The sequence below is a fragment of the Stylophora pistillata genome, chromosome 12 (genome assembly GCF_964205215.1).
Source record: "Stylophora pistillata chromosome 12, jaStyPist1.2, whole genome shotgun sequence".
In the NCBI taxonomy this organism is placed as follows: domain Eukaryota; kingdom Metazoa; phylum Cnidaria; class Anthozoa; order Scleractinia; family Pocilloporidae; genus Stylophora; species Stylophora pistillata.
Window position 1 is genome coordinate 10,408,561 of NC_142530.1, and position 16,527 is coordinate 10,425,087.

Below are 16,527 nucleotides of genomic sequence, written 5' to 3' on the forward strand. Positions count from 1 at the left end.
TAACAAAGTGTGCGGTCTCATATCGTGTCCCACGGCATATGAAAATTTACGAAATTTCCTGGAAAGTTTTCAAAAAATAGTAAATCATGACGTTTCAACGGTTGCAGGTTCTTCGCGGAATACTGAGGGAGTTGCGATTTTTATTGCCAATTAAGGTATATTGTTTTTAAAAAAGGAATGTTTTAAATGGGAAATCTGGAATAACCTTTTATTTTTCGCGCGAAAAGCGAGCTCCATCGTCCCAAAGGGCTACAAGCACTGTGCTCTCCCAATTGTCACACGTACTTGTACTCGAACGAGGGGGTAGCGTTTTGAGATGAAGATGGAGAGAAGAAGGGAGAAATTCAGAAGAGATGTCAGGCCATGGGCCATGAAATTCAGCTGCTGTGTGCGTCTCGGCCCTTATATTCATTTCATGTGGTTCACTGGAAAAAAAAAAATCCCTACATTAGACTGAAAGCGTTTGGTCAGCTTCAAAATTACTCAACCAGTTTGATTTCACTGTTAAATTTCTCCCCCAGATTCATAGGATACATCCAACAAATTCTGTAGTTATTTCAACACTCCTTGAAGATGTGATGGTGGCCCCCCCAAACCCCCCCCCCCTCATTTTGCTTTCACTGAAGGTGGAGTATGAATCACTTCCCTTACCCCTACCCTGTGTTTTAGATATTCATCTTTGATGGAAATCAGACTTCTGCTATGGGGATGGGTTGGAGTTTAAGTTAAAGGGCCATATCAGAAAAATACTGAGACACTTGATATGTAAAAGTTAAAGTTTGTAACAGAAACCAAAACAATGACCACAACATCATTGATGGTGGGAATCTCTATTCACATAGGAACCAGTTACTTCAAGTTTGGAAGGCCAGTATCTGATAACAGAATTTCATAATCATTTCCAGGCTGGAGAAACTTTAGCACACAAGCTGTACTCTGATTGTGTTTATTATCTTTGTTTGCTTAGAAGTCAAAGAATGGCTCAGGCGAGTTTTATCTCATTTTTACTACAAAGATGTAACAGTTGTAGTGTACATTTAAACTACCTGGGTGGTTTTCTCCTTTGTTCTTGGTACATTGATAGGGATGGGGTACTGGGAGAGTGTTTTCCCCCCCCCCCCTAAGAAGATGACCTTCAGCTTTTTATTAAAACTATGTAAAATTCAGCAGCAAAAAAAAAAGGAAAAAAACTCTGCTGTTTATTGGTATTGAAGTAAAACACGAGACAAGGTTGAGGCGTTTCTGCTAAATGCTGTGAAAATGTTGTTCACATTATGTTATTGCTGAGTCATAAGCCTTCTTCGTAGTTAGCTTTTACAGTTTGGTTACATTACCCATTACTTACATCATTGCATAGGCAGCTATGTGTTGCACCCCCTCCTTAGAAAACTCCTGGATTCAGCCCGATTTAGCCCAGTCCTTAACCATGGGAAAGTACAAGCCAAACTAGTTTGAAATCACTTCGACTTGAAATCATATTGACCTGAAATCACTGTAGAGATGGGGTCCTTTAGTAGAATTTGACTGTATACATTCATTTTGTGACAAATAATTAACTGGTGGTTGTTGTTCTTATATGTCATAGATGCTTCAGGAAAAGTACAAGGGGGTGGGCGAGAGGCCAGTGGAAGAAGTGGCTAGCTTAGTGGGTTTTAAGCTTCCAAAGCAATATCAAGAAACTTCAAATAATTCAAATGAAAATTGATTTTATTGGTTTGCACATGGCAAGGATTCAAAACAAAAAAGTGCTGGTTTGATAGGAGTGCAGACCACATACACACTGGTGCTGTACAGTTAAGAGTGGAGATGGTCTCAATTTAAGGAAAAGAGGATTGTCTATAGCTTGTGGAAGCTGTTGGTGAAAGTAACAATTCTTTGCATAATGAAAATCACTGCAGCTGAAAAATTGAAAACATCTGGGCCAGTTACCATAAAGAACTCTAACTTCTATACCACTTGGTGTCCAAACTCTCAAGAGGGTCTGCAATGTATAGTACAAGTATGCTCCAAAAAATCAAGCAACTTTTGTGTCCCCAATTGAAAAGTATAATTACATGACATTATTAAACTGGCCTCATTCTTAGATATTTCAAAACTTGTCTCCACTTTTGCTAAATGTTGCACTTTCCATGCCATGTGTGGTATCTTCCTTGACAATTCATATCCCATAACACATTCCCACTCCTTCCTTGCCCATCCTTTGGTAATCTGTTTGAACAATAGGGAGGTACATATTACTGTACATGATGAAATGATCCATTATCTGATAACCTGAGTAGCTGCGGTTTGTGAAATAAGACATTGTCTCCCATTTTTCAAATTAAGGATGTCCATCTTCAAAAAATTCTCGCCACCTTACAAGACAATTTTGGAACAGGCAGGTAACCTACATGTAGCCGTAGTACCCTTCCCCCCCTTCCGTTTCTCCTAGTGGAGAAGGTACAACTACACATAGGCTAACAGGTAGGCTAGTCTTTGGGATCTGAAATGTGGTATGTAGTAATTATCCAAGTATGCTTCTCTTATACACCAAGATATATATCAGTTAGTTCTAGAACACACCTCTCCTTAACCTTTTTTGACTGATTAAAGTAATTAAGTGGAAATTGGCCTCAGAAGTGTAATCACACATTATTTTGAAATGGTGTATTTGAGCTTCCAGTCTAATGGTCTTCAGAATTTAGGTCCAAAAGTTCCAGTTTTGAATAATCATCCAGAAATCCTTTGTGAAATAAATATAAACCCCGGATACTCTTTTTTCCAAAATAAGATTTTGGTAACTCTGAGCACTCTCATTCACACATATTTAAGTTGGGTTAGAAGCTTTATTGTGACTCAAGCTTTCTTAGCATTACAAAGAGCATACCTCTGTGTCATAACAATAATTATTATAATTGCATATAAGGCACATTGTAATCAACCACTGCAATAAAAAGGAAATACATGGACATTTTGTTAATTATTACCTCTTATCAATACCTGGCTGGAAAACTATTAGAATTCAATTTTGCTTACCAAGATTTAAATTCTGGTTTAGAATAATTACTGCTGCAGCTCACTTTTTGGCTAGCAACCCATTTCGTGCTTATAATAACCAATCTCATCCTGATCAGCAAACCCACGTTACTCAATGCCACACAAAATCAGGTAAGAATTACAATACAATTCTTGCTTATCTCTAAAACATTAATTCCATTCATAAAAAAATTCATTTTAATTGATTCTCTACACAGGCATCCAAATTGCAACTTTTCAAATGGCATCAAAATAAGCTACCAGCACTTATTTCAATATTTCTGTTCTACTTGTGGAAGCACTTGTTAACAAAGAATCACAAGTGAAATGAAAACTTCACAACATAATTTAGTACCAGCTACTTTACAACTTGTCACAATAGCTAATTAAGAGCTGAGTGGTTCTATCATATTTTCACTTTCTTCGAAGTGCAATAGAACCTGCCATGTGGGAACATCTTGAGACTAGAAAAAGTGACAGGTACACAGCTTAAAAAGGCACAATAAAATACATGAATTTAAAAAGGAACGTAAAAGGCAATGTAATGGTTAAATTCCTCTAACTAGATATTGAATATTAAATCTACACGTACATAATCATGGAGTGAAATGAATGGCTTTTAAATTATACCTATATGACTGATGAAGACTTCTCGTGGATTGCATGCATCTACAAACATACACTAAATGTAAATGCAATAATTTGGATTATCAACAAAGTTGAAATGGTAAATTGGCCACCGTAACGATTACAACGCTCCGACAAAGGGCTAACACTCAAAACGTCAGCTTTTGTAATCGTTATGGTGGCCAATTTACCATTTCAACTTTGTTGATATATCGAAATTATTTCGTTACCCCCACCGATGCAGCCCCAAACAGTTTCTTTAGAAACACCAAATTAATTAAAAATAGCCAATTGGAATAAACAAGACAGATCCAAAGATAATTCAAAGTTCCCATAAGATGGACACCTACTAGTCAAGTTCTACTTCAGAGATATGAAGCTGTACATGTTTAGAGCAAGATATGCATCATTTGTGTCACAGCACAAGCTCAACACTTTCTCCTAAAAACTTTGTCAGGAAACAAATATGGTGTAAAAAATCAAGGAATTAATTAAATCAAACTACTTTCTACCCAAATGCTTCAAATATCAAGAACAGACATTCATTTAAGGGACATAAGCAAACTTGTTTTCTATCTACAGCTTCTAAAACAACAAACACCTAGGTTCCATGCAGAGGATTGTCATCAAGTAACTCACTGACTGGTGTGTTTGCACTGCACCCTATCATGAAAACCAACAGACTTGTCAGAATTAACTGTTTTAAGTCAAGAACTGAGTGTCTCATTCAACCTTGAGATTCTGTCAAAGGGACATTAGAGACTGTCTCAAATGTTGCTACTCCATTACTGATTAGTGCTGGTTCAATGAGCTGTGTGTTTTCTGGTGCAGTGTTCCGCGTTCCAGGAACTGAATGAACAATACTGTCGTCATGCACTTGAGCAAAGCTCACATCTGTAGCTGAAACTGATGGGCGCGAGCTTTTCACTGGGCTTCCCTCAGAAGTCAAACACACCAAGGCTTTTACCCGGTCTTCCGTGAAAGAGAACTGGCCAACTGGCATGTTGGCAAAATCTAGTTTACTTGGTTCTTTCTCTGAGCTCTGGTCCTCCTGTTTCTTAGCATCAAGCTCTGCTTTGAGTGAGAGATTAGGGCGACCTTTTCCAGAGGCCATTCGCTTCATCATTTGTTTTCGGTTGCAGAACCAGACTCTAACTGTAACTGGCTCAAGGCCCAACTTAGAGGAAATATCACCAATTTCTGCACTGCTAGGCTTTGGATTCTGTTCAAATGCATGAATCAAATACTGTAGAGTTTCATTTGAGAAAGAAGTTCTTCTTTTGCGCTTTTTGCACATTCTCAAACCTTTAGCACACTCCTGTTCTTTTTGCTCAATCCAGCCCTGCAAAACTGGCTTCATTTTTTCTGCAGCCTTAAGACCAAGGTTTTTAGATTCAAATCGGGAAATAAATGACTGACTGTAAGAGGAATGTCCATTGCTGTGAGATAGCTCATTACCCACATCCTCCTGTGTGTATCCCAGTGCAATCCGTCGTGCCCGGAAGGACTCAATGAAGGCCTTCATGTCAGCTGTTAAACAACTATCCGATAATGTGCCAAAGATCTGTGTGGAGGAATTTGGTGAATCTGACACCTCAACAGATGTCTGACTCATTTCTTGTGAAGGGGATGGTTCCTGAGCTTTCACCACTTGAATTTGTGAAACAACTGATGGTGGGAGAGTTAGTGAGGTGGTTGGAATGGTGTAAGTTGAGAACCCAGAAATTACACCTCCATTTTGAGAAACAGGAAGAGCTTGTATCTGGCTTGTAATAAAGTGTCCCACCTGTGCAAAAATAGAAACACTAAGTTTCAAAACTGATAACTAATAGGCACACAAAATACAGATTTCATTCCATTTGTTTGTTAAAAAAAAAAAGGTTTCAAATCAGTTTCATTTTGTATTTCATTTCAGTGTTCTAGCAGATAAGACAACTTCAAATGATTTGTCAAATAAAATTGGAATTCAAACTACACATACACTATTATCCTTTTACTCATAATTTGGGAAGCAGCACCAGCTTGCGAGTGAAATGGCTGGGAAGCTTAACCCTTCAACTCCCATGAGTGACCAAGACAGAATTTCCCCTTACAATATCAGTCAAAAACCAAGCAGACAAGTGATGAGAAAGTAGAAAATTATCTATTAGAGGATTAGTGGATCCATTACAAAATTCTCCAAACTCACATTATATGAATTGTATGGGTGATGGATGGTAAGGAGATTTACTAATGAGAGTGAAAGTGTTGACAGGATTCATCCACAATGAAAGTTTGAGTTTTTTACTCCAATTAGATCATTCTCATTGATGTGTTTGAATTTTCATAAATCTTGTAACCAAAAAAACAAGAGTATTCTAGCAAAAGTAGAGTTGAATACACCCATTTTCAAAAATATTGACACTTCAAAAGCTTGATCCATGAACAATTGGACCCCGTGGTTTTGTGGGAAATGTACACACTGGTTTATAATCAGTGACTCTTTTCTTATTATTCATGGAAAATCGGTTCCAATAATAGTGCTTTTCTTTGGGAAAAATTGGATAGCTTCTACCATTCACCATGTGTAACCAATGGTGTATTTTGTATTTGTATTTACGAATATTTATACAGGGTAGCCCAGTTTAGCAAATAGCTAGTTTAAATGGGGCCCTGTGAAACAATAACACCCACCCATCCCACCCCAGGGGAGGACATCCATCACCCAGTAATCTCATGCGTGGGAAATTAATGTCTCCTAACCCTGCAGGGTGCATGTACATCTGACCAATAAATTTGAAGGGAATCATCGTTCATTGTAAAATAATGCTTTTTAGGTGTAAACATTTTTGCAATCAAGTGTATATTGTTGTATGGTGACTTGTCACATATACTTACCTGCATACCAGACTGAATTGACTGGTTGGTATTCTGACAAAGTTGTTCAGAGCCAAGAACTGACGTTGTGTTACCTATATCAGTAATAGATGGTGCATTGCCACAGGTAAGAGTAAGTATTTAAAACACAGGTCTAACATTACTCAGAGCTAAAAACCACCTAAAGTATTTTCCTTTTTAGAGGATTTCCATTTATAACTCTATTGGTCTTTACTTAAGGGGTTGTCCTGTTTAACTATTGATCATCATTAGTATTATTGTCATTATTTTTGTCCTCATTATTACAAGCATTATTTTTACAGTTATAGTTACTGTTGGTACCCTGGGTTAAAAAGTTAAATAAAAACTTTATTAATCAACAACCACAGCATACTAGAGCAACATTTGAAAAGCTGATGTTTCAACCATTGGCCCATGCTTATAGTTCAAGACATTAACTGCAGGTTATAAACCAAATGAGTGGCCAGTTAAAGAGAAAAAATTGTGCCATAAATTCAAAACTTTGCATTGGTGTTTTTTCTAAATTGCTATCCAAGAAAATTACAAGGATAATAAAATTAACTAACAATTCTTGAACTACAATATATTTACCCCTGACTTTTTCCACAACTTTTCTCAAATTATCTCATTTTCACTCATTATACTTATTACAATTAACTGTTAGTTAAATTGATGTGTTTCTAGACATAAAATATTAAGTTAAACAGGGTATCCACTAATAGTAATCCTACATCTACAATGATGACCTTTTTTAACATGAAATCATTAATAAAATTTTGAAAATATAGACAGTATTTGAAAGAGAAAGTGCATTCACAGAGACAAGTTGTAATTTCAAAATCCTCAGTGCTTGTAGCAACCAATAAATGTAATTTGAGTTTGTTTGCTGTGGCTGTTTAAAAGGAAACAGTGCAAGGCAACACTACTAATAGTCATGAAAAAATAATAACACCACACAAAGACTCCTTTCACTGATTCAGTAAATTTCATTGTTTTTATTGAAAGCACTCCCTCCAAGTATCTTGGCTACATGTCACTAACCTTCTTCAACATTTTAATTTCAAAACAGACAATAACTACATTTCTATGCATGTTGGGAGCCTTTGATGGTCATAAGTAAGATAAACTCTACATCAATATTACAGTGATAAAAATAACTAAACTACACTAGCAAAATTGGAAAAGGGGAATGGAGCTACCAACTTCAGGTTCAACATTAACTTTTGTCTTTTCTTTGGAAAGTACTTGACAATTATATGCATCGCAATGAGTGCTTACCATCTATGGACACTTGTAACTCAGAACTAACTGGCCAAGTTGGAATATGCATTAAGTGTATAAAAGCATTAATCAGAAGTGACAGACCAAATTAGTCATTTATGGCTTGTGTAATAAGATAATTATGTATATTAGCAGGGTTTGTTTTACAAGCTGGCGGTCTGTCAGCTTTGTAGGTTACCCTGCCTCTTTCTCAGAGAGGTAGGCCAGCTGGATATTAATTAAAAAATTAAGCTAGGAATAAAGAAAATAAAGAGAAGTTATTTTTTAGCATTGATTTCCATCTACAAAACTTAAGGAAGACTTCCAATGAGGACATAGCTGCATTTTCTTAGTGCCCAATCCAGCCAGTCAGTTTTAAGTAAAGGCAAGTGCCATAACTAAGTTACTGTAGATAAATCAGGCTGCTGTTCAGGAATACTAAATAGTCTTCCCACTGTTAATTCAATGAGTAAAAGGTGTTAGTAGATAAACATCAAGTTATGCCTTCTTGGGGAGGCTGCATCAGAATACCCTCACAACAAAAATTTCAAGCCAAACTAAGCATGACATGGTACAGGGGTAAACCTAACAATTACACTTAAAAGTTAATTTTAAGTAGAGATAGTTTTTGAGGTTATAGGTTATTACAAACAAATAACTCTGGTGTACATAAGTAGAGCAAGTTTTCAATTGAGTATCAAGAGTAGTCTGGGATTACATAGTTTTTGTTACTTCGCTCTGTGATTTGTCCACACAATTTGCACCATGCTCTAAACCATTCAGATGCAAAACTTAACCAGTTGCAACTCTGATCACCACCATTTTCCAATACTTCAGGTAGTTTGCTTGTTTTTAGTTTGAGTACTCAGTGAACCTTTGGGGTGTTTTTCTTTCTTCTCATTAGCTGTTGTAATTACTTTCAGATTTTTGGTTTTATGACACTCAGTTGAATTGCCCTGTATGTAGACACTGGTTATAAACTCACCTTGGCAACATGTAAATATAAAAATGTTCCGTGTTTTAATAAATTCATTGAAAAGTTGGCAGAGAAAGTGCAGTTTATAATAAGGTACGAAATTATTTTTTACCAGGTTTTAATATTCAAAGTTGCCACAAAGTTACTGGATATATGATGGTATATAACAAAAATCTTATGTACCTTGCATCACAGCAGAAGTAATGAAGTGTTGGTGCATTTTCTTAAGATCAGCAACAATCTTTTCCTCAATTTCTCTACCAGCCTCTAGCTCAGAATCTGACATCCATATAGCCGTCTCTTGGGTAGGAGTGATCATCACCACTGTCTTCTTGCGAGTTTGTAGGATGTTTGATACCACCACCTGGAACAAATTTGGGAATTAGTATTGGTATTTGGACTTATAAACTAAGAAATAATTAGAAATTAATCTTGAACAGTTGATTCATGTTTTCTCTTCCTTAACCCTTCACACCATTATATCAGTATGCAAATTCTCCATACTGTTCTCTATACACTTCCTTAGGTGCTGACCAGGAGAATTTCTTAAATAATCAAGAGCCTCTTTAGTTGGTGTTCATTTCCTCTATTCTCATGACCTTAATAAGTGGGATGACATCATAAGGAGAAATTAGAAACAAGTGAAGTCACTCTTAGGGGTCAAAGGGTGAAAGAATTGCATATTAATTTAAACTTTGACGACTTTTCTGTTATTTTCTGGCATCAAAATTGAAAACCCAACAAGTCTAAAAGTATCCTCGAAAAAGATAAATGGGAAATGTTAAACATACTACAAAAACAGGGTACATGTAGAGTTAATCATAAGAACCTTATCCATGATGGCTGCTAAATAGTCCTGAAGGTGTTATGTACAATCTACCCCAAAGCCAAATTCAATGGTCAATTTTTTTTTCAAAGAGCAAAATTGACCACTGTGACTTTCTACTCATTAACCATCCTTTAAAACCTAGACCTTGTTGAACTTTTCTTCTGAGCCATAAAGTGAACTCTTTACCTTTAAACACCTCCATATATATATCTTATTAGACGTTTTGTTGTGTAGTATCGCTGAGTATTTGTACGAGTTGTGCTATACTTTGACGAGCCCATAGGGCGAGTCAAAATACAAATAGCGAGTAAAAATACTCAGCGATACTACAAAACAAAATGTCTAAAAGTTATTTATTATCCAACACGCCAAACTGTTATTTCAGTGCAGGAGAATTTCATGGATATTTATTTACGGGGAGTACGTGACAGAAGTATGCAAAGTGGAACGGAATTGCTGCGTTGTTGTGTCACTGTTTCTATTTTCTTCATTAAATGAAGAAATTTTCTGGTTGTCAAGCTGTTCTTCTTTGTTCAATTGATCTAATGAACTTGGACCTATATTTGCCAGCCACTCTGACTCTTCGTCATCGGAAATATGATTTAAATTGTCCACCACTTTTTTTTTTTTTTTTCGTAACTACAATCCAATTCTTTGCTTGCGCGATGCGAGAAAACCTGTTTAACCGGTACTACAATAGACGAGTACAAAGACCGCGTGATATTTGTACTCATCTATGGTGTTATTTGTACTAGTCTAGGTGTAGTTGGATAATAATACATGATAATTATATATATAAAGATATACATGTATTCAAATTCCCCACCCCAGCCAGACAAGGTTCAAATGTCCCACACCCTCCCCCCAGTACAAATGACAGCCAAATGCCTCTGGGTTGCCTGAGAAACCATAATCAACATACATGTAACAGAAAATACAAAAAATTACCTGATGTGAATACTTGGCTAAAGCCTGGCGTGCCTTCTTAGAGATGATGTTCATGTCAGTCTCTAACTATATAGAAAAGAGGAGTTTTCATAAACAATTTATCTAATTAAGATTAGCAGTCTTTGAGATAGTTATGATGTGGCAAAGTGATTAAAATCTAAGTTCTGCATCAAAAGAGTTGTATCTTTTCCTGAGGCATCACCCCAAGGGATATAATAAATGGAAAACTGAAATTAAAATATATAATATTAAATAAAATTAAAGCCACATACCTTAACCCTTTCCTCCCAAGAGTGCCTATGAAGGAATTTCACCTTTTTTCCCAAATCAATAAAATAATTTTCATCACCCAGACAGCTGATGAGCATTTAGAAAAATATCTACTGAGGGATATTGTTTGATTTAATACCAAATTCTCAATAATATTATTTTAAAAACTGCATGGCAGATGATGAGGAGAATCAATAGTAATTTGGTCAGGAGAATGAAAGGGTTCCATCATCAAACAGTAAACCACTGGAGAGGTTGATCTCAAAGAAGCACCAAATAGTAAAGGTAAGTGGCTTGTAGATGGAGGTTTTAAAGAAAACTTGCAAAAAAGCATAACAGGCTGAATAATTTGTTGTTTGAATTGTTCTTTCTGTCATGCTCAAGACAAGACCAATAAAAATATTTCTTTAATGTCACAAGTTTTCCTTACCTTGAATGAGACAGTAAATGCTTGTGGTATCCATTCCTTTACAAGAGGTGCCATCATTTTAGGGGACTGTACCAAATCAAGCTGCAGGGGAGCATTTGATTGAATCTTGTGTTTTGGCTGTACATATAATGCATTTAGAGAACGATTAATTTGTCAGAATTCAAGAAGGTTTGTAATTTTGTTGTTACATCATTATGCTTGTTCATCACTTGGCTTATAATTTAAACATCTGTACCGTAAAAGCTTAGCAGTTAGAATTGTACAAACAATAATTCTGAATGTAGGAGGTCCCAAGGATAAATTACACATAATTATGTTAGGGATAAAGAGGTCTTTGTGCTGCTTAGTGGTCATAATTTATCTGTAGCATTACCCTGAATGGTATCAAAATATTACCTAGCATTACCCTGAATGGTATCAAAATATTTAGACTAGGTTTATCAATGAAACTACTCTAATTTACCAGTCCTTGTATATGTCTTAAGATACTGGTTTGACACATTCTTGCAAAGCCACATATTTTCATCTTACAAACCATTCAGTAGAGAATGAAGACTTACTAAATCTTGAGGAGGAATGTAGAAGTCAGAGACAGCAGCTGCTAAGTACATCATAACTGCAGGTCCATGAGGAGCAAGAGTCTCAGCCACACTCCTCAAAAGAAACAAGTACTCTGACAAACTAATGTACTCAATAAACAACAAAGTCGCAGCAGCTTGTACCTGAAACAAAACAAAGCTTCAATAATCATCAACCAAATAACTAAAGGTCTAGTAACCTTGAACTCAATTTTCTTTTATTTTAAGGCTAATTAGTGTAACTGAGTCCCAATCAAAGCTGTTTTTTCTGGACAACAAATCCATGGCACACTACTATAAGTCTGCAATTAAAGATCAAAGTAAGAAAACTTCAACGGCTTGAGAGTTCATGGATCCTGCTTTCTTATCTACTTTTTTCTGAAATCTCTCCCCTCCCTAAAAGCACACATTAATTAATACTAAAAATTCCACAAAAGCAATAAAAATCGGTTGGGTCAACCACAATGTACATGTACATCAAGTCAAAGCTACTTGGTAAGTCTTTGGCATACAGAGAGGAAAAGAGCTTACAGAACTTGTTACCTATGGTTTCATATCTCTTTTCCTTAAAAGGTGCCTACCAGAACATTTCTTGAAAATAAAATTGTGTGATGGAACTTAGTGAAAGCAGCAGTCACAAGAAATGTGTCCCTTTTCAAAATACACATTTTTTTTCCTACTTGTGCCACAAAGTTTATCAGTAAGCTTAGCCTTTGTGGAATAATTTGGATAATTTATATCAACAAAGTTGAAATGGTAAATTGGTCACCGTAACAATTACAAAAGCTGACGTTTTGAGCGTTAGCCCTTCGTCGGAGCGAAGACTTTGTGTGCTGGATCCAGTTTCCTGGTTTATATCCAATTATTAAATACTGGATCATTGGATAATGCAATTCAAGACTTTTTATTGGCTTAGCCATTATGGTATGTGAGCCAATATACCATAATCTAATATCTGTACATTGTAACATCCAGTTTCTTCTTACAAAATAGAGTCGAGAAGATTTGTCTAATATCTTGGGGACATTTTTTTTAATAAAACAATTATTCCACTCACATTTGTTGGATATGAGATGACTATAGCCAACTCAGCGCTACACACCCTGTTGGCTATCTATCATCTCATATCCAATGCACGCTGGTGGAATAATTGTTAATTATTAAAAACTAGATCATTGGATAATGCAATTCGCGGCTTTTTATTGGCTTAGCCATTATGGTATATCAGCCAATATACCATAATCTACAAATATGGTAAGCGTGCGTGTCAGCTTAAAATTAAAAGGGAGCTAAAAATTTAATAAAATTTAATAGTTTAATTTAACGTTTTTAATAAAACAATTATTCCACTCGCGCTTGTTGGATATGAGATGATTATAGCCAACTCATATTCAACGAGCGCTCGTGGAATAATTGTTAAATATACTGTAATATGGAACAAAAGCCAGCATAATTAGTTATAGGTAATCACCACAAGTAAAATACTCACTTTTTTGAAGTCTTTGTGAGGAGTGTGGGGGGGGGGGGGGGGCTATTTAGGACTTCTCAGAACATGTGTCATGTGTCGGGAGACAAACCAAAGAGAATTCCACACAAATAGTTCCCAATACAGAGCACTATGATATGCTGATAACGACATCTCTCATGAATATTAATAAACATGATGTCAACATTTACGAGATATCAAATGTGTAATACATACCTGTCTATAACTTTTCAGAACTTGGGTCAATTTTGGCACTTTACTTGCATTCACTTGTGATAAAAAGAATGATAGGAAGAAAAACTGAAATCAAATTTTATAACTGAAATTCATGTCTCTCGTTACGTCTAGAAGTTTTGCAACAGAAAAAGAGTAAAAAAATAACCAACCTTGAACATGAGTTGATCCATCAGGCATGTCTTTGAGTTGTAACAGATCAAGAACATCTTCAGTTGGGAAGTGCCTTGTGAAAGGCCGCAATGATCCCTGCCTGTGGAGAAATATCACTGCATAACCTTGATCCAGGAAATATCTTGAGCATTGACAGTCAAGGAGGTGACAAAAAATAGACAACATGTCTGTCAACATTATTTCATTCAATATTTCAGTCATAGAAAAAAGAACCCTGAGTGTTTTAACTCACAAATCTCTATACTCAGGCCTTTTTCAAATTTTACTCACTCTGATACATTTTAATTCACCAAGATTGGCTAGTTTGCCAGGCAAAGAAAAGCAAACTTAGCTGTGAAGTTGGTCCTATTCTACACGTAAAATTTATATTGGCTTTCAGAAATGCATAGGTTAATACCATATTTTCTAATACCAATATCATGAAGTTTCAATTACTAGACACAGTCAAACCACCCATCAAGATACAAACGAATAAAGGCTGATAGTTTCGAAAGAAACTGTTTGGGGCTGCGTCGGTGAGAGTAACGAAATAATTTGGATATATCAACAAAGTTGAAATGGTAAATTGGCCACCGCAACGATTACAAAAGCTGACGTTTCAAGCGTTAACCCTTCGTCAGAGCGAATAGAGGAATTGTGGGTTGTGCGTGCTTTTAAAGGTGGAAAATAAAGCTACGTCAAGATAGCTTCACACAAATAGCTTCTTGTCAAGGATACTCAGCAGAGGCTGATCCTCTGGTCCCCATGCTGAAGTTGTCAAGGAAACGAACAGCATTTTCCTCTAGTGGTACACGAGTGCCTCCAGACTGTATTAACCAAAATATTTGCAATCAAATCAAATCTTGGCCTACAACATCAACGGGCCTGGGTAGTGTTTTTCAAGGGTAAGTTACCTCGCATCACACCCAAGGCACCAACTCCACTGTCATGACAACAGCCTCTCTGTGTTTAACTTAAAGTGACATTTTGTCAAATGAGCACTAAGTAATGCATTACAAGTAGATTCTTTGAATATGCATTTTTTTTGCCACCTGATTAATTGGGTTTGTAAGTGGTTAATTAAAAAAACCACCTCACAAAGGGAAAAGGCAAAGGTGGGAGGGGGGATGGGCACCCCAGAACTACCCCCTCATCCCTCACTTCATTCCATGATCAAATTTTAAAAGTACAATTAAAGAGTTATTGATCTGATGGATTCTTTAGAATCTAAAAATTGCATAGTTAATTAGTTTGTGACTCAAACTCTAAATTTTTTCAATAGAAGAGGTAAAAATTGGATGGTTTTTGGAACATACTTCTTCTACAAAAGGCTAAATTAAGGGAGTTGTCCACCATTCTATAGATGGATACAGCACTCCAAAAGAGCAGTTTTACAACAGACCTTGGTCAAATTTGCTGTTATGAAATCAGAATCTATTCCTCTTTATGGTTATTTAACGGAAACGATTTGTATTTACGAGAAGATTAAAACTACTGTTTAGTCTGTTTCCAAAGAGAGAAATAAAAAATTCTAAGTTGATAGTGTTTTTCACTTTTTGCCACAAGAGGGAGTGCAACTGACGTAAGATTAAATATTCATATGAACACACAACAAACAAATTGGAATAATCCGTTCAGCTGAGCTGAAAATCGATTTCGCATCTGCTTGACTTTCGGTTAGCGTCCCCGTTTTCTATCCCAAGTGTAAATTTGAGCACCGTCTGAACGTTCCTGATATTTGAATCACAGAATTACGAGTGGTATGTGGATTAACCATTATGTAAATGTATCATTTTCATTATAATAGCGTAGCGTAGCTCGCATCAGAAAACAAACAACAACTCACACATGCGGAACCAAGAGTAGATGCTAATACACTTCATTCTAGGGATTAAAATGATCTAGGCAAGGTTACGCTCAACTACACACAAGCAAACCGATATTATTTCCAAATTTTAAATATCCCAGAAGCTGCGGGATTAACTCCAAATATCAAAACATAAACACTTCTCTCAAGATTTTGTCGAACATCAAGAAAATTACAACGCACAAATATCAATAATAAAATCATAAGCTATAGGGTCGCTGTTGTACGCTAAACTGATCACATCTAGCTTTCGTGCATTTCGCAGCAAACGCTTTATACTTCTACAAATATCAATTCTGATTATAGAAACTCTATGAATTCTAAATTTTGGAAGTGACTATGAATTTTAGTAACATCGTTTTGTCATAATATATACTACTTCTTGCATGTTTTAATCGTAATGTCAGATTGAGGAGTGTATGTGCATATGCATGGATTTCCGGCGAGAGAAGTTTCCTTCGCGAGATGTCTGTGAAAGCTGTAGACTAACGACTCACCGTCACAAAGACTATTTCTCTTCCAGCTGCCCGATGTTTCCCTGCAAATTCACTAACAGAGGCTCTCACTTCTTTCAGATTTCTAGGAGGTGTGTGTCGAGAGAAATATTCAACACAATCCGCCATGATTCATGAATTATCCCTCATTACATATTCGGCTTTGATTTTTGAGAAAATTGTGTTCTCTTCGCTTAGAGAAGCGAACTTTTCACTTTTGTTTGTCAGTGTAACTTATTGGAGCAATTTTCATCGGTGGAACACAATTTCATGCCGAAAAACCGACCATTTTAACCACAATTAAACACAGAAAGTCGCGAAGGAGGAGAAATAATTTGCGAGTAATGCATAAATTATTACAGACGGATGTCATAGTAGCCAATCAGAGAGCTGTATCTCACACCAGTTGTCTGGACTACGTGACAGGAGAGCAGAATACTAAACAACACCTAAACTTAATTCTACAATTTATTAACGCATCTC

General features: G+C 36.2%; 2 protein-coding genes across 3 annotated transcripts; one reads left to right on the forward strand and one right to left on the reverse strand.

Annotated features, from left to right (window-relative positions):
• Nucleotides 1–3: 3 nt before the first annotated feature.
• On the forward strand, nt 4–2,948 carry LOC111333220 (protein FMC1 homolog). Of its 2 annotated transcripts, none has more exons than XM_022938758.2 (3): nt 4–155; nt 843–986; nt 1,586–2,948. In XM_022938758.2, exons 1-3 carry the CDS (start codon nt 87–89, stop codon nt 1,703–1,705), a joined length of 333 nt encoding a protein of 110 aa, XP_022794493.2. In that variant the 5' UTR covers nt 4–86; the 3' UTR covers nt 1,706–2,948. The 2 variants fall into 2 exon arrangements, with proteins under 2 accessions (XP_022794493.2, XP_088597849.1); XM_088741723.1 differs by having other exon boundaries at nt 23–155; nt 906–986.
• Nucleotides 2,806–16,393, reverse strand: LOC111333219 (uncharacterized). Its single transcript, XM_022938756.2, has 10 exons — nt 16,048–16,393; nt 14,422–14,510; nt 13,683–13,825; nt 13,513–13,565; nt 11,793–11,954; nt 11,233–11,349; nt 10,533–10,598; nt 8,939–9,119; nt 6,520–6,593; nt 2,806–5,428 (listed from the first exon to the last, which is right to left on the reverse strand). The coding sequence occupies exons 1-10, from the start codon at nt 16,171–16,173 to the stop codon at nt 4,370–4,372; spliced, it is 2,070 nt and encodes a 689-aa protein (XP_022794491.2). The 5' UTR covers nt 16,174–16,393; the 3' UTR covers nt 2,806–4,369.
• Between the last annotated feature and the right edge of the window lie 134 nt (nt 16,394–16,527).